Below are 26,697 nucleotides of genomic sequence, written 5' to 3'. Positions count from 1 at the left end.
ACACTCTCTGGATCTCTCCATTATAATACAGAGGTTGAGGGATTTTAATTGAATTTGTTACTTGTTTTTGTTGTGGACTTCAGCTACTTAAAGGAAGTGACCAGACCTTTCATCTCAGCATCTCTAATGCCTAAGCAGATAAAAGGGTACTTTGAGCAAAAAGAAGGTGCTCACATATTGATTGAATAAATAAATTATTTAATCTATAAGCTTTCAGTTATAACCCAGGAAAGACACTTGTTGAAAATCAGTCTTTGAAGATCATTTTATGAATACAGTTGACCTTTGAACAACACAGATTTGAACTGCATGTCTATTCTTGTATGTAGATATTTTTCAATAAATAAATTAGTTTCTTGGAGGTTTGCAACAATTTGAAAAAAGTCACAGATAAACCGTTTAGCCTAGAAATACTAAAGAAATTCAGGAAGAGTCAGGTATTTTAAGAATACAGTATATAACACATACGGAATATGTATTGTTTATGTTAACAGCAAGGCTTTCCATTGACAGTAGGTTATTAATAGTTAAATTTGGGGGGAGTTAAAAGTTACACTTGGAGTTTTAGCTACACATGCAGGGGCAGGGGTTTGTCCCCTAACCCCACAGTGTTTAAGGGTCATTTGTGTATCAGTCAGCCTGGTAGTGTACTTTGATAATCCAGTCTTAGAATGAGTAGAATTCTCATGAACTTCATCATGTGCAAAATCATGATGAAGGCAGTTCTGGTTGAAATGCCAAAGATGGAGTGGGACTATTGGATGGTAATGAAAGAGACTAAGTTAATACGTGTGAGTGTGGGCCAAAAATGAAATTCTAGCTAGATAAAAGGTGGAAAAGGCAGAATTAAAAATTTTCCATAGCACAGGAGTATAGTAGATATATTTAGAATATCATATTCCATATATATGTATATATATGTATATATATATATATACATATATATATATATATATATATGAGAGTTTTATTTGGAGTGGAGATAGATATTCTTTAAAGCTTGACAGTTCAAGTGAAAGGAAATGCTCTCAATACAAAACAAAGTAAGTCCTGTAGGCACCTACCTACCTATTGGTAATTTCTTTGCAATAGGAAAATAACTTTAGAATAGATAAATTAATCATTATAGCCTGTATTTATCGGAACCTTACTATGTACTATTCTAAATACTTTTACAAGGAAGTTTAATTTGTTAAATCCATGATATGGGAATTTTTATTTACGTCTGTTTGCTGAGGACAGGAGGCTTTGGAAAGAAGTTAAATAACTTGCCCAAAGTCACATAGCTGCCAGGTAGCAGAGCTCTGATATGAACTAGAGCAATCTCCCATCTAAAGCCTTTCATTGTAACTGCTATGCCCCTCTCTATTGCTTCTGCTAAAAAGGCTCCAAAGTCTGCTTTGTTACCATAAGTGTGAGAGAGAGAGATAGAGAGTTATATTTAGTTCTATTTGGTAGTGTTTTGACAGGTGATGGAGACAGAGACAAGAAAGCAGTAGAGGTAAGTATTGGTCTAAGTAAGTATTGCTGTAAGTATAGATTAGTAAAACAAAACAGGAACACCCAAGAATAATAGTCTTGTTACGTAGTACCCATTCAGTAAGGCAGAGAAAGTTAGTCCACCTAGTACTTTGAATTCTTGTCTTTGGACAGATAAAATATTTTCCGTGTGCTGGCTTCATGTTCAGTGACCTTTGTAGATGAGCAAACACCTTGAGAACTACAGTCTCTCTCTGGTGCTTGTAAATTCTCACTGAGGCGGGAGGAAAGGAGAAGTTCGGCCTGAGAAACTTTGACTTACATTAAAAATCAAACACATTGTTTTTTACATGGAAAAACAGAGACTAACAAGATTGTCACATCTAGAAGTAAAACTAATAGGTTCTTTTTGTTTTTAAGGCTTCTAAGAAATTCTAGTTATTATATCAACTGTGGATTATGACCAATTTTTGGGTTATAATAAAATACACATAATCTGTGTATTTTAACAAAGGTGTTGACAGATGCTTGTTCATCATAATATTGAAAATTACAGTTTATTCAATCTGAAAAGCCTTAGAGGAAATAATACCAGCTTTGAAAGCAGACACGTAACTAATAGTGAATATTGATTAGTTGTTTGCAGGTGGTTATTAGCACTGTCAGAAATGAAGGTTGAATTAACTATGTCCTGATAGATGTTAATAATTGTTAGTGAGAATGCCCTGCTAGTAATTATTTTTAATGACTGCTGCACCATTAAGAAAGGTTAACTTGTTCTATATAAATCTCCCCTAGTGACACAGCTACTACCTCATTACTGTTCCAAGACGGCTGTAAACCAGTATGCCATGTACTGTGTATGGTAGAAATCGTTTGTCTCACAAGATTGGCTCATTTAGTCATAGAGTTGACCCTAGCTTAATTACCAAGGGGGGTTGTGAATAGGCTGCTAAGCATTTTCTGCCAATTAAAATGCTGAAACAGTGTAGAAAACTGCCATCTTGCACATGCTTTGAACCAAGTTAATTAGAAAGTTTCCACAGATGAGTGCTTCTTTTTAAAAGAATGCATTTTCTCTCTAGATAATGAGAAAGGGAGCTGGTGAATAACTAAGCCTGAAGACCTTTAACATTTTAAGCAACCTAATTTGCAGAATAAGTGAAGCTTGTTTCAGACATTTAACGTTTTTTATTGTATATGGTACTTGGGTACAAATAAAGAAAACATTTCCTAGTTGTATTTAATAGTTTGTGTTTCATTGCTTGGCCTAGGTTTTAGAAAAGATGCCTTTTATTGTTTGTTTTCTGTTGTTGTTTGGGATTTTTTTTTTTTTTGGTTTGTTACATATTAAACAAGTTGTGATTTTAAAAGTGCAATAATTTAGTTAGAAATTATAAAAATTTTGTTACCTAAATTGCTTTTTATCTATATATAGGAAATTATGGTAGCATTTATGTAAGCTTAAATATAAATGTTATTAATTCTAAAAATAAGTGTTTATAAATATCATGGGAAAATATTTCAAGTTCAATAATATCAAAACAGTTTGACCTCTCATAGGTCAAAAGGATTATAATTGTCCTCGAAGAAGATTTACAAGTTGTGAAGGGACTATTAAAATTTTAGTGCAAGAAAGCTAAAATTACTTTTAAAAACTTAACAATAAATCAGTATAAGAAAATATGTATCTGTAGGAACACACAGTTTGAGAGATAGTAGGACTGTTTTGCTAATGAAATAGGTACGATGGAATGCTTGCAATCTGTAGAATATACCTGAAAATTTCCTGATTTATCTGAAATGGGAAATAGAGCTTCATAGCCCTTATTTCTTAGCACTGCCAAAAGTAAATGATAATTTATGTTAGATGGGACATAAATATTTTAACTTTACTCTCATATTTATTTTTAGGTGACATTGAAATAAATCGAAGTATATTCTGATGATTTTATGTAATGTTTGTTTTGTAGTAATCTTTTGCCCCTCCCCCATCCTAATTGGTTCAAATTTTGAAAGATTGCCATTTGAATGAATAGAATTAGAATTTCTTCTTACCTTCATGTTTAGATATATTTTTTAATAGATCCTCCTTCATGTGAAGCCACCTCTGTGAAGTAAATACATAACAAATCACTTGGCCAAGAATTATCTGAAAATACTGTAGTTAACAGGACTTTTGGTTTCGTTTTTACTTTGCCACCTTAGCTAGCTATTTAATTATTTTTTATTATGTTAAAATATATGTAAGATCCGCCATTTTAACCATTGAAGTGTACAAATCAGTGGCATTTATTACATTCACAATGTTGTGCAACCATCAAGCTTTTTTAAAAGATTTTATTTTTTTTTAATTTTGTATGTCTTTATTTTTTTATTTTGAGAGACAGAGAGTGAGTGGGGGAGAGGCAGAGAGAGAGGTAGACACAGACTATGAAGCAGGCTCCAGGCTCCGAGCTATCAGCACAGAGCGTGATGCAGGGCATGAACCCATGGACTGTGAGATCATGACCTGATCCCAAGTTAGTCACTTAACCAACTGAGCCACCCAGGTGTCCCTGAAGATTTAAATTTTAAGTAATTCTCTGCACCCAGCTTGAACTCACAACCCTGAGATCAATAGTCACACACTCCACTAACCGAGCTAACCAGGCTATCTATTAAAAAAATTTTTTTAAGTTTATTTTTGAAAGAGATAGAGCACGTGTGTGCAGGGGAGGGGCAGAGAAAGAAGACAGAAAATTCCAGGCAGGCTCCGTTCTGTCAGCGCACACCCCTATGCAAGGTTTGAACTCTCTGAGATCATGACCTGAGCCAAAATCAAGAGTCGATTGCTTAACTGAGTCACACAGGCATCCTAAAAAAAATTTTATCACTTCAAATAGAAACTGTGTACCCATTAAGTAACAAATCTTCATTTCCTCTTAATCCCAACCTTTGGTAACTTCTCATCTTTGTTTCTGAATTTAACTGTTCTATTCTAGATAGTTCATATAAGTAGAATCATACCATAGTTACCTTCTGTGTCTGGTGTATTTCACTCCCCATAGTTTTCAAGGATCATCTATATTGTAGCATATATTAGAACTTCATTTCTTTTTATGGCTGAGTAATTTTCCATTGCATGTAAATACCACATTTTGTTAATCCATTCATGCATTGATGGACACTTAGTTTATTCCACCTTTTGGCTATTGTGAGTAATAGTGTAATGAACACAGGCATACAAGTATTTGAGCTTCTGATTTCCATTCTTTAGGGGTGTACATGTAGGAGTGGAATTCCTGGGTCATCAGGTGATTTCATTTAGCTTTTTGAGGAATTGTCTTTGGCTGTGCCATTTTACATTCCTACCAGCAGTGTACCTCCAACATGTGTTTTTCTTTCTTTTTTTTTAGAAATAGCCATTCTAGTAGGTGTGAACTCGCATTATTTAACATCTCTGGGCCCCAATATGTAAATCTGTAAAGTAGAATGACATTGGTCCACATACATTAACATTTTCCAAATCACGCTTTTTAGGATCCTGGTTCATTGAAATAGACTAATAGGTTCCGTGATCAAGTGAGTTAGAAGAATGCTGCATATTGTATTCCCCTTGCAGAGATTCATATTGCTTATTAAACTGGTAGAGACTCTGAGGGAACATGTTTAACCAAGTATTACCAGATCTTTTTGATTATTAAATTCTCCTCTTTCTCCCCTTGGAATACCCTTGAGAATTAGATGAGCGCAGTTTGAGGAATGCTCGTGTAGATTATTAAAGCTCTTTCTAGCTATTATTGCATGAAGATAGTAATTACAGTGCAAGTTCAAGTAGCATACTGGTAAGCAAGGAATTGGAAAAAATTTTCATTTTAAGGTGGCAGAGTAATTGACATCTTTGAAAATATTTTTTATAATTTCCAACTCTGTTAATAGAGGCAATGTGTATATGGAGGAATAATAGTCTCAGTTGTGCTCTGTATTTCTGTACAAAATACGTTATAGGATCCTCTTTAGTCCTGGAATTTATTTTTTTTAAATCAGTTAAAAAAATCTTTTGAAGGTCGCAGGCATATTAAACATATCCTCTAGTTAGAAAAATGAGAAAACTCTTGACTTTCAGAAAAGTTATATAAAGTGTTCAGAGTTACACAGATTATTTAACTTTAAGAGCTTAGTCTTTTTCTGATTCTTGTTTTGTTGTTGGTCAATAACCAATTTATTGATCATTTGACCCAAGTGACCAGAAAACCAAAAGCATTTGTATTATTTTTTAGAGAGAGTGTGTGCGTGTGTGTATGTGTATGTGTATGTATCAACTTCTTTTGGAGGGGCCACTGACAGGTGCAATGTGATAACCATTTCTTTGACTCCAAGTGGCATCATTCACATTTTATTTTAAGTAAATGGCATTTCCTTAAAGATAGAACCAGGATGGGAACCCTGAAGTTGGGCAGTGCCAATGCTGGATTGACTTATGTAAGGGTTTTTCCTTTGTAGGGTTATGTTTTCTTGTATTTTCTGAGTTTCAGATGTCAAATATCAGAAATGCTAAAGATTTTCTAATCATAATAATTGGCTTCTCTCTTTCAAGTATTTCTTAGTTCATAGATTTGCTTTCTCAGGTGGATGAGAAAGATGATATCAGAGCTGATATGTAAGAAATTCTACCTGGGAGTGTGTAATATGTGACATGTACTTATTTGTGCACATGTGAATTCATACACCCTCTCACACTCAGACCCTCTCCCAGCTATTTGTGTAAGCATTTGGCTAATTTAATGTGTCAATATGTTTGTGATTGGTGTTGAGTTCTGATATATTTAGCTCAACTGTCCTATTGGCACATTGATTTCGCTGATTGAATTTTGGTTGATTTGTCTTTGGTAACTTGGTTTTTAGCTAATTAACCAAAAGCCATTCGAAATTGTAAGTCATCTCAGAGCATTGCAAGATGTTTTGGTTTTATAGACTCTTTCTTGGGCTTTTCTTCACATTATAACACCGTTAGCCAGAAGTTAATATGGGAAAGTTAGAAAGAAAATAATTTGCTTAGAATAATGTTGATTTTCAGATATAATTTTTGTGATTAGGAAATAGAATCACATTTTTTTCTCAACTCTCTTTAATGAATAGATTTTTATAAATACACTTCTAAGAATATATGATGGCTTAACAGAGTTTTAAATTCTTTTTTTTTGTTTATTTATTTTGAGAGAAAGAGAAGTGCACATGCAAGGGTGGGGCAGAGAGAGAGAGAGAGAGAGAAAACTCCAAGAAGGCTCTGCACTGTCAGTGTGGGGCCCAGTGCGAGGCTTGAACTTCCAAACCGTGAGATAGATGGTGACCTGAGCTGAAATCAAGAGTTGGACTCTTTTTTTTTTTAATGTTTTTTATTTATTTTTGAGAGACAGAGAGAGACAGTGCGAGCAGGGGAGGGTCAGAGAGAGAGGGAGACACAGAATCTGAAACAGGCTCTAGGCTCTGAGCTAGCTGTCAGCACAGAGCCCGACGCAGGGCTCAAACCCACAAACGTGAGATCATGACCTGAGCCGAAGCCAGACACTCAACCCACTGAGCCACCCAGGTGCCCCTAAGATCTTAAATTCTATTATCTAATAATTTCAAATTGTAAAAAATGCTACTAATGCTAATTATTTTGTATAAACTGTTAATCATCTCAAATGTCTATTGTATCAAATTAATGGCATACTCTTTATAATAGATTTAGAAACTTAATTTCTATTGTAGATATCTTAAAGGACAAATCCAAAGATGAATGAATGTATATTTCTTAATATAGAATATAATAGTACCCTAAATTTTAAGAAAAAAGGAAAGATTGGGTTAAATAAGAGTTACCCAACTACATTTTGGTAAATGTGAATCTCTTAGCATCTAAATCTGTTTATATGAATTTTCTTAGACATTGAGATTTAGGAATAAAATAAGAAATAAGAAAGTTGGCAGCTCTGGTGCTTAATTCCAGTGTAGTTCTGACCAAAATAATTCTGATTAATACAAAATTTTAATAATTATGAGAAGTTATTAAATTTGTTTACTCCTTATACTATATTTAGGTTTCATCTATAGCTTTGGCTATTCCTATCCATATATATTAGTGAGGGTATACAGAGAGTCTTGGAATATGAATTACTGGCTTTTTAAGGTCATTTTTAGTACTGTTTTTCTTTAAGTTCTTAATTGAAGTTGCTGATTGTTTTGAGATAAAGTGCTTCTAAATGGAATTACTTTGAAAGTAAGAAAAAAACATATTTGGGAAGGGAGCGTGTATGTTAATATAGGAGACTTAGTATCTTCAGGTTAATATATTTGTTACCAGCCTCAGTTTGTCCCATTTAGTTAATACAAGTGTCTTCTGTCCATTTTTTCCCCATTAGTATGGTTGGAGCTACAGAGCTGTGGTAGTTTTGACACTCCTTTGTTGGTTAGTTGGCCAATAACTTTTATTGGATCCCTGAGTTTATGTAGACCTATGGCCACTTTATTCCAACCTATTTCCTCTGGCTCTCCCACTGACTTTATTGTTCCTGACTGTGCTTGGGGCACAGAGATAAACTGACTTGGTCATCATTAGTAAGTCAACTTGTAAACCTTTTTTGACCTTCTGTTTTTCTTTCTAGAATAGAGTTTTTGACCTTAGTTCCTTGTACCTTACAGTCTCAACAATAGTTTGGGGAATCCACATCTTATCTTTTGGTTTCACTAACAGTGTTGCCTTCATAATTATCTTTTCCCTTTGCCTCTTCCTTCCTTGCTCCCAAATCTTCGCAAGGATTAAAGCCACTAAATGCAAATTCTGGCTGTGTGTTTCCATCTTCATTTGGCCTTTTAGATTATCCATGTTTATATCAGAAATTATCTGTTAGATATAGAATAAGCCACAGAACTTCCATTAGTAGTAGATGACCTATCGTTTTAATCCTGTGAACTGATTTATCGTAGAATTAGCTTATAGTATCAATGTTATTGTATATTGTGACTAAAATGTCCAACAGATAAACACAATTGTAGTGAAAAGTCTCAGCATTTAGTGGATCAATTAAAGTTTCACTTTTTTAACCTATCCTTACTTCTTTTTGTCTTTGAAAATTTTTTTACCTTGTTGAAGAACTGCATTTTCCTTTGTCCCTTATTAGAACACTTAACATAAAATTTCTCATCAGATTATAGTCCTTTTGGGTTTGATGAGAAAAAACAGCATTTTAGATGAAAAACTTTACAAAATTATCATTATTCAATGAAATTATCTATAGATAAAAATTAAAATAAACAGTACTTTTTAAAGATTCCTTCCCCTCCCCTCCTCCCTTCCCTTCCCTTGTTTATTTATCATTGAGAGACAGAGAGAGTGTGAGCAGGGCAAGGGCAGAGAGAGAAGGAGACATAGAATCTGAAGCAGGCTCCAGGCTCTGAGCCACCAGCACAGAGCCTGACGTGGAGCTCAAACTCAGGAACTGTGAGATCATGACCTGAGCCCAAGTTGGCCACCCAACCGACTGAGTCCCAGGCGCTCCTAAACAGTACTTTTAAACCAAAACATTTCTGTTTTCATTTTAGGCCACTAATAGAAAATAATCTCCCTTTTTAAATGAAAATAACCCTATCTCCTGAACTACTGGCACTTATGTCTGGTATCTAATCTACGTATGAATAGTGTAGATAAAGAAATGTGTGCAGAATTCCCCTTTTCCATCACACTTCTGTTTTTCACAAGTCCTATTGTGAAAACATTCCCCTTGTGTTCTGAGTCATTTAAGGTTATACAGTGAGGTCCCCTTGGGTGGCTCAGTCGATTACGCATCTGACCTCGTGGCTCATGTGTTGAAGCCCTGCATTGGGCTCCTCACTGATAGTGTGGAGCCTGCCTCGGATTCTCTCTTTCCTTCTCCCTCTCTCTGCCCCTCACCCCTTGTTTGTGCTATCTCTCCCTCCTCTCTCTCTCAAAGTAAATAAACTTTAAAAAACAAAACCCCCCAAAATTATATAGTGTAATTTTTACAAAGTAGAAAATGATACATAAAGCCATATTGGAGGAAAGGAAGTTTGGAACTGCTGATGGAATGTAAAGCTAGTATCAAGGGGACAGGACTGAGTTATCCTTTGTGAAAGTAAGAAATGAGATGCAAAAGGAGTACCAGTAATAAGGCTTTTTTTTTTTTTTTAATCATGAATATGTTTCCATTTTGGATTCGTATGTTAAGTTTCTTAAACTTTGTATTAAAAGATTTACAAAGATAACAGAACACTATACTAGGCTTCCTCTAATACTTACAGGAGAGTTTTATAATTCTTTCTCTAAATGAACAGTTTTATTGCTGTGGCTCTGCCTTTATACATGGTATAATTTAATTGACAGTCTACATATTAAGAATGAATCATAGCTGAAGTCATTTTACATCCCTGTTTCTACTAAGATGGGCTACTAAAGGTACAATTCATAACTTGGTCTGAACTTCTTAATGCTTTTTTAAAGTATTCAAGTGGTTATGTGGTTATTTGTTTGGTTTTGTTTTTAAACACAGCAGTGCCAAAATGTAAAACTTCTTAAAAGCATAGTCAGGGTAAGGTAATCTATCTTCCATGACTCATTTATCATATGTTTATTGTTCTTTAGAGCATTTTGGTTTATGTTGTCATATTAATGTTGACTATTAATTTCTTTCCTACAGCATGGATTTGTGGCATCATTTCTATCACTGTCATTAGCCTGCTTTCCTTGCTAGGCGTGATCTTGGTTCCCATCATTAACCAAGGATGCTTCAAATTTCTTCTCACATTCCTTGTTGCACTAGCGGTAGGAACAATGAGTGGAGATGCCCTTCTTCATCTACTGCCCCATGTAAGCAATCTTTTTAAACTTAAAAAAAATTTTTTTAAGCTAAAAGGGTCCTTAATTAGCAAGCTATAGCACACTAATCTAGTATTTGTTTTATTTGCCTGTAGGATGAAGTATTTTTTCCATGTGCATAGGTTTAATAGCAGTATTTTTTGAAATAAATTGAGTCATTGGGTTCTAAAATAGCAGCATAACCTGGTAACATCAGTTTTCCCTTTTTCTGCCACAACGTATACAAACGAAATCACTGCAATGTACATGTTAAATATCTTCTAGTCTTGTGTCAGTTTAACCTCAGTAAAGCTGAAATTTAAAAAATTGCTCTATTAGCAGTTCTGAAAATGAATACGTAAAAAGATATACCACTCAAATTTTTCTCTGTATGCTGTATCAGGAAAGCCATTAGAAAAAATGTGTAAGTGGTCTTACGATGTGCTATAGAGCAAGTGTGCTCCTGGCATCTGTATTTGATCAAGAATAGGCTGACATATTCAGTTAACAGTTATAGGCATTTAGCTCTTTACATGTGGGGCCGTTTATCTTTTCTCCTGGCATACCGCTTATTTTCTTCTATTTCAGGACACTTCTAATAATATCTCATGCCCACACTCCAGGTACCGTGCTTATCAACCATTTAAAGTCTGTTATCAGTTAGTATTTTATCCAGTGTTACTGCTTTTACTTCAAATTATGAAAACACTGGGGCTTTTCCTTTTCCAAATGTAAAATTACAGGTTTGAATATTTTAAGAAAAATATTCTTATCACCTCCTTTGGAATTGGGAAACAGATTTGTATTTTTTAAGTAATCTCCTCACCCAGCGTGGGGTTCGAACTCACAACCCAGAGATGAAGAGTTGGACACACTACCAACTGAGGCGGCCAGGCACTCCCAGAATTGCTATTTATGAGTTTTGTATACTTCTCTTCCCCTTCTTCACTCAGAAAAATTGGCTGAGAATTTCAGATTTGGTATCTGGAATACTATATGACACTGCCTTAAAGAAATTGATTAATGAATCTTAAACTGTGACTGTGAATTTTAAAAAATTGATACATTATGGTATTTACTTATTTCTTCTTTTATTCCTACCCCTTGCTTTCTCTTTTTACCATCTTCAAGAATAGACACAAAATTTCAAAACTGGGCCTATTAAGAATAGCTTATGGAAGTGAGAACAATCTTTAAGTGTTATTTAACTTACTGTTTTTTCTTAAGAAGTATTAATTACTAAAAGCTATTATGTTTTCAAGTAGTCTTATCCTCTTTGAGACATTTAGAAATCTCTTCTCCTGGCTACCAGCAAATGGAGAAAAAATAGAGATAAATGTTATAAGAATGGAAAATACATAAGACTAGATCTCTAATTTTTAAGATTATTATTGTGGAACTTGTGCATTTCACAATTAAAAAGTATTTATTTTTTTTGCTAAAGCTTTGAACTGTAGAAAAATAAACACATGTGTGAGTATATACTTCTAATGTTCCACAGTAGAAGCACAGGTAGCATTTCATCACTTCTTTAATTTATAAGAGAAAAACATAAAAATATAATCAGTATAAGAAAAAGGTAGATTACAGGGAGTCACAGGTTGTGACCCGCTGGTGAATTAGTTTGTTTTTACTACGTGTAAAAACAGGCATCTGGGTCATGTTCGCTTTGGTTTACAAGGACCCATCGCTTCCTAGTGTTGTCATGCTGCTTGATTCTCTTACTGTGGTGTGTATCAGCTCCTATAGCCACTTGAGATTGTGTCTTTGTTTTAGAGTTACCATGAAATGTAATGCTTTCCAGGCCACTGAATACAGCAAAATTAAATAAAAGCCTACTTATATGTATGTGAGATAATGTTTAGAGAACCATTTTAGAAATGGAAAGGTATTTTTTTGTGTGTCCTAGGAGATTATAGTCTCAAAATTTTAAATGGCATTTTTAGTTACTTGTTTAGAAGTTTTTGTTATTCTTATCAATAGTCTCAGGGTGGACATGACCACAGTCATCAACATGCACATGGGCATGGACATTCTCATGGACATGAATCTAAGAAGTTTTTGGAAGAATATGATGCTGTATTAAAAGGACTTGTCGCTCTAGGAGGCATTTACTTGTTATTTATCATTGAACACTGCATTAGAATGTTTAAGCACTACAAACAGCAAAGAGTAAGTACTTTGTAATGCTTTCTTCCATTTTCTGAGATGTGAAACTCAAAAAAAAAAAAACACCTTTTTTTTCTGGCCACATGCTTAATTATGTTGATGTGTGTTCAAGAAGCATTGACCTTGATTTTTGCCATTTTTTTGTCATTAGATTTGTTATTTGTCATCAACATATGGGAGTCTTGGTTTCAGTTACTCTGTGTTGGATTTTTTTCTAATAATTAAGATGGAGAAAAACTCTTGCCCAATTGCTGCTTATTTCAAAAACCAAAGATGTGCAAATAGAAACTAGTCTCATTGATCTACGTAGGCCATATTTCCAAGTATATGTGGCTTTAATTGTCATATCTTTCAAGGATGATGTTTTCACACAACACATTTCTTTATCAGTAATGCTAATGGTAGAAGTACTAGAGGTGGGAGGGATTTAGATTCAGGGGGCTTTGTAGGACGAAAATATAATCAAATGAAGGAAATGGTGATGAACTTTTTGGAAGAAGAGATTAAATACCCTGCTTGAACAGTGTTTCATGGCACATTTACAAGAATAAGAGAAATATCTAGAGTTTTCTCCTAAGTAAGTTCAGGGCCATTATTCTCACCGGATTTACACCTTTGCCTGTTCACAGTGGTTCACATCTGTTTCTGAAGCTTTATCTTGAGTACATCTCACTGATATGTGAGTATCTTCAGTTTACAGTGTTTAAGAAAACAGTATAGCCTAGAGAACATTTTTAGAAATCTTTATACAAAAAAGAAAATGCTTTACATTTTGCTGGTTTACTACAAATATTTTTTTTAAAGTAAATATCCTCAAGAATATAGCATAGTCATGATCACAGTATGGATACAGTCCACTTTTGTAACTTTTATGTTATTTTTATGTGTATATTATGTATTTTGTATCTATTTCCTTGAGACAAAATATGGTTTAGAACAGAGCTCAAAACTGGGATTCAGGGAGTCTGATTCTAATTCTTGCCAAGCCACAAAATAGCTGTGAAACTATGACTCATTCCTCCTGATTTCAAGTTGCTATCTAAATCCATGGGAAATAAGCCCTACTTTTCATCTGTATTTTCATATCATATTCCAAATAGTACATTTAATTTTAATTGCCATATTTTATTCAGGGTATTGTCATATTTAATTGCTTTCAAAGGAAGGTTGATCAAGATGATGACGCCAGTGAATTATTATCTGAGGAATGGTAAAAGGAACTAGGAAAGGATCAAAAGTGAAAGAAACCTAACAGCATTTGGTTTTCAAAGCGCGTATGGAAAGGTAGATGGGTGAAAAATGGAATGTTGTAGGAGGGACACCAAGGTGAGAATGGCTGGAGGGAAATGAGTCAGAAGGGAGGTGATGGGGACTTGAACTAGAGTCCTGTCATGAGGAATAGGAAAGAAAAGGTGATTAAGAGAACTATTTAAACATTTTTTAATATGTATTTTTGAGAGAGGGAGAGAGCGAGAGAGAGAGCGAGAGAGCGAGCACTGGGGAGGGGTAGAGAGAGAACATGCATGAGAGCAGGCTCTAGGCTCTGAACTGTCATCACAGAGCCAGAAGCAGGGCTCATACCCACAAACCATGAGATGATGACTTGAGCCGAAGTCGGACGCTTAACCGACTGAGCCACCCAGGTACCCCAGAACCATTTAAATGAGAGAATGAGAAAGATTTAATTTTTGATGATATTCAAGAAATATAAGTATTTTAGGGTTCATCTCTGAGTACCTAATTTAGAACAGAGTTACATACTGTAAAGTATGTAAAGCTTTGGAATTCCTGTGAAGCTCAGTTTTCTTCAGTTGTGTGTACCTGCTAACATTGAAGCAGCAAATATTAATATTTAATTGTACAGAACATTAGGAACATTATCTGCATAATTTACAGATAAGTTTAAAATGAATTCTTTCAAGAGATAGTTCAAAATAAATAAGTTTTCTGTTTTTTATAATTTAATCTTGGTCTCATTTTGAACTTTAAATTGACTGGCAAAATGAAACATGTTTATTTTTGTAAACTAATGTAGAAGAATAGAGTCCCCAGAGCATGGCAGGTCTTTTGAAATTTGAAATTGTAAGAAGTAATCAAATTAAAGGAATTTGATTAAATAAATCAAAGGAACACCTTTGGTGAAGGGTTCCTCTATATCTAATAGTAAGGAATTTTCAAGGATATCAAAGAGAGGAATCTGTGCAGATAAATCAGTGCATCTCCTTTATGATAAAGAGGACAATGAATAACCAAAGATGAAAAAGCGTATGGCATTGTTTTGAAGAACAGGAATTAGTGATCCTTGAATCGAACAGACGTTTGACCATCTGCATAGAAGAATCAGCGATTGGAAGGAAGCTTTCAGAACATAGATTAAGAAATACATCAGATGCGGACTGGCTTCAGCAAGTTGGGGCTTTTAGGGTAATGATTTGGCAAGTTTTTAGCAGTGTGGACATTCTGAACCAAAGCAGTTAAACACAACCCCAGCTGGTGTTTGCATTTTCTTCCTTTCTCTTTTGTACTACTGTTGGCTTTTTCTTCCCCCCACCCCACCGCCCCCTCACTTTTTCCCTTCTACTTTAACTCACTGCTGTTTTGTTTCTTTGGTTGTCTCCATATTACTTTCTTTTGAACGTCTTGTGTTTCCCCAGTTTCTGTTACTTACTGCTGCGAAGCAGAACAACACACAACTTAATGGCTTATAACAGTAGTTTATTATTTCTCTTAATTCTGTCAAGAAATTAGTTAGGATTCAGTTGAGCAGTTCTTTTGCTGCACCTGTCATAGCTACACTCACTCTACTATGTTCAAACTCAGCTGGCCTGGGTTGGCCTGAAGAGGGCTGGGGTCGAAGGCCCAGGAACGTGTATGTCTGCATCCCGGTGTCCTCCACATAGCTTCTCTTTAGAGTCTAGAGTGAGTGTCTTCACAGCGTAGTGGCTAGCTTTCCTGAGCAAAAAAGCAGAAGGTTCCAGGTTTCACACTAGTCCCGGAACTGGCCCATCATTTTCTTGCATTCTGTTGGTCAAAGCAAGTCAAAGGGCAGAGGTTCTTTATTCTCGTAGATGTACATAGGTTGGAAATAGAACTTTGAATTGGAAGAGTTGTTAAAGGTAGTTACATAGTTACATTGCTAAAAGAAGAAAGCAGACTGTTAAAAGATACGAAAATTAAAACCTCAACAGTAAAACATAGTACTTAGGATTTATTAGTAAGTGAGGGTAGACTAGATGAGAAAGAAAACTTACCTTTATTGTGAAGCTGTTCAGAGTCACTCATAGGTCATTTTTTCCACACATCACTTCATTTAATCCTAAGAATTTATCATCTTAATTTTATAGATGAGTATTTTTATGATTCAATAAATTTAACCTGCCCAAGTCTCATAGAAGTAAACTTCAGATTTTGTGATTTTAAGTCAAATTTTACTCTGGCCATTATGTCATATGTAGGGAAATGTAAGATTGCATTAAACACAATGAAATTCAAAGGAATAAGCTTTAGTTTTTTGGAACTTCCTATTCCCATACACCATTAAATAAGACATTAAATATATTTCACACATTTCATTTCTTGCATATGGTACCATATGTATTCTGTGTTTAGAAGTAGGTGAATTGATCCTTTCAGTTGAGTATTTGAAAAATAAGCAACAACATAGAAATCTAGTTGAATAGTTTATCATTGGATCCCTTGATTAGTTTCTAAAAAATTTTTCCCACCTCTTTTCCTAGATAGTTTATGAATCAAGTGTTAATATCACTTATCCCCATAGATGTTAATAATTGAATATTGTTGCTAATTATGGCTGCAGATTTAATACTAATACCAGATTTTTTTCAGGGAAAACAGAAATGGTTTATGAAGCAGAGCACAGAAGAATCAACTATTGGAAGGAAGCTTTCAGATCATAAGTTAAATAATACACCAGACGCTGACTGGCTTCAGCTCAAGCCTCTTGCCGGTAGACAACAGTTCTGACTAAAGAGAAACTTTTAAAATATAAGTGTTGAAATACTGCTTCTAACCTGTGCCTGTGTTTGAAATTTCTTGTTTTTGTGGCTTCCCTAATATTAGTTTCTAACTTTTGTATTCTAAAATGTGAGTGTATATTGTGATTTTGTTGGTGTCTTGTCTATTTCAGCCTTATTAAACTGGAATGTGGGACTAATTATATCACAGGGCAGGGAACATATTGCACTTGTACTTTATGGAAAAAAGATGAAACAAACAAAAAGGCTTTGTAAGCAGTATACGCATGTTATTTTTGGATCTTGGCGATGCAGATCTCTGGGCCCCCCCTGTGGGATTGGTTTCATGTGGAAGAGGGACAGTGGTCTCCCTGCCTAAAATCTCTGCTCATCCATTCAGCTTTTCTGTTGCCTGGTAAATGTGATGAGGTAGCTTATAGTTTTCCAGGAAACATAAAGTTTTTTAGGCTAATTTTCCCTTTCTGTTTGAACTTGTGTTTCCCCTGAATGTACCAATGATTTTCTGCAGAAAAGGGGTAAATGAGACTCTAACTGGCCTCTACTCCAAAATACAATTTGATAAGTAGTAGGCTGTTTGTCACATAATAAATAGCTTTTGAAAACTGGGGGGAGTGGCCAGCCTCAATAAAAAAAAAATATATCAGATGTTGTTACCATATATATGGGTTTCTGAACTTGCTTCTAGTGATGATCTGAGTAACATTTTCAGATAGGTGGTGCCACTGGAGGGTGCCAGTGATTTAACGTTGGTCTTTGTATTCTGCAGTGATAGGAGAGGATTAGAGAGGGTAAACTTTAAGTTTCCTTCTTCCCCTGAAAAACTGTGGGTCCATTTAGTTGTCCTGTACATGCTGCAGTAACTCCTACCCTTCGATTTTAGCAGCTGTTCATGACCTGCTCCCTCAGATTCATGCATCTCCACGCTTGCCAGATCTTCTCCCCACTTCGCCTGCTGTTGATCTCAGTGCCCCCCTTTTACCTCATCTGGCTCATCTGGATGCTCAGAACCCCAGTTTGTTTGTGTGTGTGCATGCACATGTGTATTTGTTTTATTTGCTTTTATACATTTATTTGGGACTTAAATGTTTGTTACGCTGCTGTTCTGCCTGGGTTTAAATGAGCAAAGCAGCCTTCTTCTGCTTGTTGATAAAGTATATATATCCTTTGCTTTTGTAAATATAGGAACTGATGACTCGGTCGTTTCTGAGGATCGACTTAATGAAACTGAACTGACAGATTTAGAAGGTCAGCAAGAATCCCCCCCTAAAAATTATCTTTGTGTGGAAGAGGAGAAAATCATGGACCATTCTCACAGTGACGGTTTACATACTATTCACGAGCACGACCTCCACGCTGCCACACACAACCACCACGACGAGAGTAAGACTGTGCTGAGGAAACACAACCATCAGTGGCACCACAAACATTCCCACCATTCTCATGGGCCCTGTCATTCTGGGTCTGATCTGAAGGAAACCGGCATTGCTAACATAGCTTGGATGGTCATCATGGGGGATGGCATCCACAACTTCAGTGATGGGCTCGCGATTGGTGAGTGGGCCTGCAACGTGGGTTCTCATTTGTTCTTTAAGATCACAATTTCAGTACTAATATTATAAACTGTAATGCATAGGATTAAAATTTGGAGGTTACCAGATACCCTGTTATATATTACTCTGATCATTTGGCTTTTTTCCCAGAGGCTATTTTAATGTTTTTGATCAGCTTATTTGGGGCATAAAGGTGTATTTTTACTGGGTTTTCTCTTGAACGTGTAAACAGATGTCCCTAATATACTTTTTTTATAACTCAGTTTCAAAGTATAGTCACATATGAAAATTACCATAACATTATGTTTTCAAATACATATACATATATATCCCTGAATGTATAATTACAGTCCTGGGTTTAGTAATTTTTCATGTCTTTGAAATGACGAAGAAAAATTTTACATGTTAAGAATCCATTGCAACAGATTCAAATATTAGAGTCTTGGCTAATGTAAATTGATATTTCTAGTTTAGGAGAATATTAAATTCTCCAGACTTCACTCGAAAGTAGGCTCTGGTTTCTTTAAGAAAGGAGAGGCCATATTTTTGAATCTGTAGTAGCTATCAATGTTAAAAATAAAGAATTTTACTAGGAGAATCAAATGCATTTATATCCCTGATCTCAGTCCTCAAGACGTCAGACAAATAATACTTGGTAGAATTTATGCTCTAGCCCCAGAAAAGTTCAGACAAGGATGTAGCCATTTAAGTATCTATAAATATTTATATGAGAGCAAATACAATTGTAGGCTAATAGGACTTGAAATTTAGCATCAGACTTCCACTCAGAGACTGAAATGCTGGAAACCACTACTTCTCCTGAGCTTTTAAGGAGCTCTAGAAGGCTAACCTAATGGAAAATTTAATTTCATAGAGAATATTTCTTTCACTGAGTAGCTCTTCTCTTGGGTCATCATACACCTCACTGTATGTTCAAAAAGTATAATGTAAGATAAGTGAGTCACATATATTATGAAATAAATTTAGATAGGCAAAAGAGGCTATACCTATCCTTATTAATGAAAATAGGAAAAGCGGAAGTAAACACCACTTGATTTTCTTTGTACCTCCCACTTCAGGAGCATCGTTCAGTGCTGGATTGACTGGAGGAATCAGTACTTCGATAGCTGTGTTCTGTCATGAACTGCCACATGAGTTAGGTAATTATATAGCCTTAAGAATTTTACCAGATTTTGTCATATCTAAGACTTCTTTGGTTATAAATGCATCTAAATTATATGTATGTACTTTAAATTTATGTGAACAGTGTTATATCCTATCCCATTCTGTTCCTTACCTTGTGCTTTTATTTTTTTAATTTTATTTATTTTGAGAGAGAGAGAGCGAGCGCGGGCATATGAACAAGGAGAGAAGGAGAGAGAGAATTCTAAGCAGGCTTCATACTGTCAATGCAGAGCCTGATGGTGGGGCTCCGTCTCACAGATCATGAGATCATGACCTGAACCAAAAACACTCACCCAGCTGAGCCACGCAGATGCCCTAATTATGCTTTTAAACTTCACCCAGGTTATCATGAATTCTTTTACTATGTCATTTTTACTCAGTACTCAGAGTTCTCCATTTACTGCATTTTACATATTTATCACCAAGTATTGGATACACTACACCTTCAATTTCCTGCCACCACAGATAATGAGGCATTGAACATCTGTAGACTTAGTGCTTATAGACTCTTATGAGAACATATTTTGGGAGTATACCCAAGAACAGAATTGATGGGTCCTAGGATGAATCTGCCAGAGAAGTACTGTCTTACTGGCCACAATGACCGTCTCTAGCCACCAGTACCAGAGAGTTCTTGTGTTTCCACATCCCTGCCAGGATTTGACATTAACTAATATTTGTCAGTTTGATTAGGTATAAAATGATATTTCTTTGGCGTATATTGATCTACCAATGATTTTTTTTAAATTTCTGTTCATATGTTTTGATTTTTTTTTTCTGTAAGTGGAAAAACATTAGATGTGCACATGGGTTGATTCACAGGAAATATCCAGGGGGTGTGGAGATGACATTAATTTGAAAGAAAAAAGTAACTCCATATTTTGAGTATCCAAGGAATTTCTTCATGTGCTCTTGCTAGTTTAATAGTTTTCTTAAATTTATCTGGCTACGAAACATCTATCTTTGTTTAAATTTTTTTTATTGGTGGTAGCCTTATTTGCTTACTTTGAGTACAGTTTATATGTATAATTTGCTTAGAAAATTAACCGCTCACAGCATAACTGTCTATTAGTGCTTACTTGGTGCTGATTCTTTAAGCCTTGATTCTGTACTTAGAGTTTTGTTCCTTTGCCAGCCTTGGGCATGTGGTCTGACATCCTGTTCATGCCCCATTTCCTTTTTCTTGACTAAACCATCATTGCCTTTGTTGTGTTTTGCTTGGACAGTTTCCATAGCATTTACATGTAGTTTTGTTTTGTTCTAGTCCATCTTGTATACTTTATCCCAAATATATCTTCCCAAAGTGACTTGCTCATGTAATCACGATCTATCAGTAGTCTCCCTTACCTGTAAAGTTAAAAGCTGAGATTCATTAGTCCTACTTCCATTGACCTTCATTTCCGCTTTTCTCAGTCTTACTCACTGTGCTTGCTGCTGCATGTTTTTCATTTCATCCAAACACAGTTCACCAAGCAGACGCTGTGGGTGCCTGAGCCTGCTTCTTTCCTCTTACCGTCTTCCTCCTCGGCTTGTCCTGTTCCACTGCTCGTGTCTCTAGTTAAACATGGTAAGAGGCTTTTTTTCTCCAACTTGGGGACTGCCCTCCTACTGGAGGATTACTGCCCTGTATGTGTTGGATTTCTTTTTCCTGTAAACTTTATCACTTAGTTTTACTGGATCTTGCTTTGGGTGCTTAGAATATACTGTTTTAGATGTCCTATTTCTTAAAATGTAGGCTTTTTGTATTACAGGTACTTATCTTGCTCTCTTTTCTTAATTACTTTCCTGTGTCAGGAAGAGACTAATTGCCAAACACTTCCTTGCAGTTCCATAGCAGTACACGTCAGGGCTGTCAGTTTTTATATGTAAGTAACATACAGCCTAATAATTTTAACCTTCCACTCTTTCTTTTGAGCTTGCTTAGTGGTAGACATGGATAGTCCAACAATATACTGGAAAAACCTTCACCTTTCCTTCCTACCCATTTACTGCTTCCTAAATGGCATATGTCATGCCACGTCGTGATTAGTGACAGCAGGGAGTTTGGAGATTAGGGATGGTTGCCTTCCTGTCACTTACTCCTTTTTTCTCTATGTAGTTTATCCTTGAAACAGTGATATACAAGGAATGATAGCCACATAATCAAACAAATGCAGGACATACTTTAATGGCTAGGTAAGACCTTGGCCCTATCCAGAGCTCTTGTAAAAGCTGAATTTTAGAACTCTACCTCGGCGAGGACTCATCCCCATTGAGACATGTGACCCCAAATCTTTACTTATTTTACCCCACAAACCAAAAGTTGGGATGTTACTATTTGCTATGATGAGAAACATCAATTTGAACTTTGCCAGCAGGAAAGGAATGAGACCTTAAGGAAATGTGCATTTTCTCCCAATGTTCAGTGCTAAATTGACTTAACCTCTATTTTTTAGCTGTCTAGGCTCTAGGGTAGAAAGAGCCTAACTCTGGAAGTGATAGAAAATGCTTTGGCCCTTGTATCCATCAAGGTAGGAAATAGTCTACTGACCATAACCAAAGAAAGTATTAAAAAATGATTTTAGAGCCTATTTTTTGCCTTAAGGCACAGTAATGGACACTTTAGTAAAATAGGCTCAGATGAATGTCTGTACTCTGATTGATCACTCTTATTCACTTGGAGAGAAGGGAATCTGGAGAGAGGCTAGAAATCTCTTCCTCAGAACTCTCAAGCAAGGGAAAGATCATTCCCCTAGAAGATATGATAGGAGCATGGCAAGTGGACAGGGGGGACTTCTCCCTGGTTAACAGGTCAAGATACTGGCAAAGCAGCATAACATGTCACATTCCAGGATAATTTATTTGATCTAAAACCTATTTGGCCCTAGTTAAATTTTTTATTATGAACTCTTAAAAACTATTCTGAGAATTTTATACTGAAGTCATACACTAAAGGGGAAAACGTGTTTAAATTACATTTTAATGCATTAAAAATGGATTCTAAGTTTTATTGTTCCTCCTCTGAACACATTGCAGTTTCTCTAATGGTGTTCCAGATGATGTTTGTTTGTGTTTAGGAATGAGATAGGAAAAATCGTAGTTTTAAACCTTGGAACATATACGGCTCAGGGAGGTTCACTCTAAGGTGTGCAGAAGTTGAAACCATCTGATAAAGTAGAAAACTCTTGTCTCTCACAGCATGTTTGCTCTGGGGTGTGTTAATGGATGAAATCACCTTAATAATTACTATTCTTTCTTTTGTTTTTGTCAATCTTGTTTTACCTATATTTAAGTAAATTACAATATTACTCTGTTGTATTCTCTCTACTTTTTTTTTACTAGTTCAAAAGAACTATAATAAGCATTTGAAAAATAATTTATAAGGAAACTTGTATAGGAACATATAAAGAGGAAATGAGATTGGGATAATCTAGAAGAGCAGATAATCCAAACTCTATTCTTGATGTTGAGTAGTGTCTTCAAACTTCAAAGAAGTGACATTTTAGTAAATAAATGTAACCATATTATAAAGACAGCTTAGAGAGGCTATGGTGCAATCCCTTTTACTCCCCTTTCCTCTCATGTATTTAAAGAGTAAATAGAATTTCAAAATAAATGTTCATAATATGCTAACTTGTCTAGGGAAAACTGAACATTTGCTATATAGATGTATACATGTGTATACATGCATTATTTAAAGCAAAAATAAAGAACTTTGAAATAGGGGCTCCTGGGTGGCTCAGTTGGTTAAGCCTCCGACTCCGGCTCAGGTCAGATCTCACGTTCGTGGGTTTGAGCCCCACATCGGGCTCTGTGCTAACAGCTACCTCAGAGCCTGGAGCCTGCTTCCAGTTCTGTGTCTCCTTCTCTCTCTGCCCCTCCCCCGCTCATGCTCTGTCTCTCTCTGTATCAAAAATTAATAAAACATTAAAAAAATTAAAAAAAAAAACCTTTGAAATATATATTTGTTTAAAAACGTAGTGGTTGATATTAGCAGATGTTAACAGAATTACAGCACTGGCTCACATTGACAGCTTTGGCAGACATACCTCATTCGTATGCTAGTGATAGCCTTTGTCAGCAGTAAGGAAGGGATATTGATTCATCAAAAGATGAGTAGATTTGCTTGTTAGGTATAAATCCCAACTGTATTCCTTTGATCTATTTTTCAAGTATTTATAAAGGTTCTTACTGAGAAAGGTAGAGAAAAAGGGAGAAAAATATGCAGATACCTCTGAGAATTTGTAGATAAGTCTAAGACAAATAAGGATTTTAAATGAAATAATTTATCTTGATACAAGGTCATTATACAAAGATCATTAATAGTGCTATATAGTAGCAATGAACACTTGGTTTAAGGTGCCATTTAGAACAACACCAAAAAACATGAAGCTCTTTTGTTAAGTCTAACAAAATATACATAGAATCTGTATGCTGAAAACTAATTTAATTTGGAAAATGAAAGGAACTTGGATAACCAGAAGAATTTTGAAAAAGGACAACAAAATTGCCTTTAAGACTTGCTATAATGTCATGGTAATTGAAGCTATTGATATTGGTGAGAAAATAGACACATAAATCAGTAGAACTAAGTAGAGTTCTCAGATATATGGCAACTTATTTTCAACAAAGTGCAGTGGAAATTCCATGTAGGAACGATAGTTTTTTTCATCAAATGTTGCTGTAGTAATTGGATATCTAGTTTCAAAAACCCAAAGAAACCAAAAAAATTCACACTGTAGGTACAAATTAACTGAAAGTAGATCATTAATTTAAATTCAAATTTTAAAATACACATTTCCCTGCTATCCAAAAGTAGAGTTCCATTAAACCTTTTGTAAGCTGAAGTGGCTTAAAGCTAAGAAACAGTTCTTATTAATTTATATGAAGAAGTTTTGGAGCATTTCCAGACTCAAAAAATAATCTCTGTTAGGCTGTTTGATACCTTAGGGAAAGGTATCTTGCCAATGGAAGCACAAAGTAGAGAGAGAAAGCACAGAGACAGACACAGTTCAGAACTCTGGTGGCTTGACGCTGAGCATAGTTCTTGGGGAAGGAGTTTGAGGGGAACACTCCGGCTGCTCAGGGTGCAGGCTGCCTCTACAGCGGCTCGCTGCAAAGCAAAGGCTGTTTTCATTTTTTGCCTTTTTTCATAAAAGCGAAAATCCTCTTTGGATTTTTATTTTTTTATTTTTTATTTTTTTGGTTAGGGAAAACAGGTACTAATTAGGTCTTTAATAAAAGTGAAGTGGCTGTAATATGACTTTTGAAAATTGGGGGTTACTTGTATAAGACTTTTAGAAGAGAACATAGGAGAGAATCTTTGTGTTCTTGGATCAGTCAAACTACTATTTTTAGACACAATACCAAAAAGCATGATCCATTCAGGGAAAAGTAATAAAATGGACTTCATAAAAATTAAAAACTAAACAAATAACCTTTATTTTTTTTTAATTTAAAAAAAATGTTTTATTTATTTTTGAGAGAGGGAGACAGTGAGAGCAGGGGAGGGTCAGAGAGAAAGGGAGACACAGAATCCGAAGACAGGCTCCAGGCTCTGAGCTAACTTGTCAGCACAGAGCCCGATGCGGGGCTCGAACCCATGAACCGTGAGATCATGACCTGAGCCGAAGTCAGATGCTCAACTGGCTGAGCCACCCAGGCACCCCACAAATAACCTTTATTAAAAAAAATGAAAAGACAAAGACTGTGAAGAAATATTTGGAAAATACATACCTGACAAGAGACTTTTAGGATATTTAAAGACCTCTCAACTCAATAATAGGAAAAACAGCAACAAAGTGGGCAAAAGATTAGCATAGGCATTTCACTAAAGCAATCCTGCAGATGAAAACATGGGATTATAGGTGCTGATTTGTCATTATAAAGGGCGATAAAGGATGTGGAACAACTCTCAGAAATTGCTGGTGGAGTGCAGCCTTTTAGAAGGTTAGAAAGGAAAGACGCTCGTTAAATGGCCCAGAAACCCCACTCATAGGTACCCACACAACAGAAATGAAAACTTATATTGACAGAAAAACCTGTTTATGCGTACTGGGCTTTACTCATAAATGCCAAAAACCGGAAACAACCCAAATATCCTTCAGCTTTTCATCTGTGGAGTATTAGTAAAAAAAAAAAATCAAGACTTTCTGATATAAACTGTAAAATGAAAGATTCTTATATGTATAATGCTTAGAGGAAAGAAAATCTAGATGCAAAAGACTACATACTGTATGGTTCCATTTATATGCTGTCCTCGACAAGGTAAAACTGAGGAGTGAGGGGCCTGAAGAAGTTTACAGGGAAGGCTGGAGGGTGGATAACGAAGGAGTTCTAGGTTTTGATGATGGTTATGGTTACATGGCATGTACTTTTGTCAAAACTCATAGAACTCTACATTTAAAAAAAATTGTGTAAAAAAATTATACCTTAAACTTTTAATTTTATTTAAATTTTAACTTGAAAAGTACTGACTAAAAATTTATCTTGAATCTTGATTAACTAATTTACACTGTTTGGTTGCTATTCAAGGATGAAATAAATCATTTTGCTATCCAGTAATATCTGGGGAGGCATCAAGGTTGACATACTTTGTACCTATGACACAATGTTCTTTGAATATTAAATAATGTTCCTTTTAAAGCCCTTGTTAATTAAATTTTAAGTTTATTTATTTTGAGAAAGCACAATTGGGGTAGGGGCAGAGGGAGAGAGAGAATCCCAAGCACGTTCTGTGCTATCAGTACATGCGGGGCTCAAACCCATGAGCTGTGAGATCATGACCTGAGCAGAAACCAAGAGTAGGTCACTCAAACTGACTGAGCCACTCATGTGCCCTGTGCCCTTTTTTGAAATTATAAAAGGAAACACTTTATTTTATAACCTAAAGATACTTTTGTAGTCTCATTTTACGTTATCTACCCCTCTGCTAAATTAAGTTATCCCCTGAGCATGGTTCATGAGTGAATTACTGAAAATCTGGTGGAGAAATTTGTAGAGGAAGAAGTTAGGAAGTCCTTAAGGAAGCTGAGAAAGAAATTAAAACTCTAGGGTAGAAAAGAGGTAAAGCTGCTTTTGAATCCAGGACTTACCAGGAATATTAAGGATTTAGGATCAGAGGGAAGGAGATGCAAGGAGAGTAGTATTAGATGGAAACTGGAGAATTTCCTATCTTCAGGATGCAGAGTTCTAAATATATCTATCAGTTCTATCTGTTCCAATGTGTCGTTCAGGTCCATTGTTTCCTTAGTGATTTTCTGTCTGGTTGATCTATCCGTTGCTGTCAGTGGAGTATTAAAGTCCCCTGCAATTAGCACATTTTTGTCAATAAGATTGTTTCTGTCTGTGATTAATTGTTTTACGTATTTGGGTGCTCCCGAATTGGGCGCATAGTATTTATAATCGTTAGCTCTTCCTGATGGAGAGATCCTGTAATTATTATATAATGTCCTTCTTCATCTCTTGTTACTGCCTTTACTTTAAAGTCCAATTTGTCTGATAT

The 26,697-nt window shown here is 35.5% G+C and overlaps 1 protein-coding gene across 5 annotated transcripts in view; it reads left to right on the top strand.

Annotated features, from left to right (window-relative positions):
- SLC39A10 (solute carrier family 39 member 10) overlaps positions 1-26,697 on the top strand; it is a 141,491-nt gene that overhangs the window by 104,757 nt on the left and 10,037 nt on the right. For all 5 annotated transcript variants that reach the window (XM_029934197.1, XM_029934196.1, XM_029934199.1 and 2 more), the window contains 5 exons: positions 10,158-10,327; positions 12,299-12,487; positions 16,331-16,451; positions 17,662-18,030; positions 19,109-19,189. In XM_029934197.1, the coding sequence (XP_029790057.1) occupies positions 10,158-10,327; positions 12,299-12,487; positions 16,331-16,451; positions 17,662-18,030; positions 19,109-19,189 (930 nt within the window). The remainder of the gene's footprint in view (positions 1-10,157; positions 10,328-12,298; positions 12,488-16,330; positions 16,452-17,661; positions 18,031-19,108; positions 19,190-26,697) is intronic.

This window comes from Suricata suricatta, chromosome 3 (assembly GCF_006229205.1).
Source record: "Suricata suricatta isolate VVHF042 chromosome 3, meerkat_22Aug2017_6uvM2_HiC, whole genome shotgun sequence".
NCBI lineage: Eukaryota > Metazoa > Chordata > Mammalia > Carnivora > Herpestidae > Suricata > Suricata suricatta.
The sequence above is the reverse complement of the archived record's forward strand: the minus strand, read 5'-3'. Positions and strand labels throughout refer to the sequence as shown.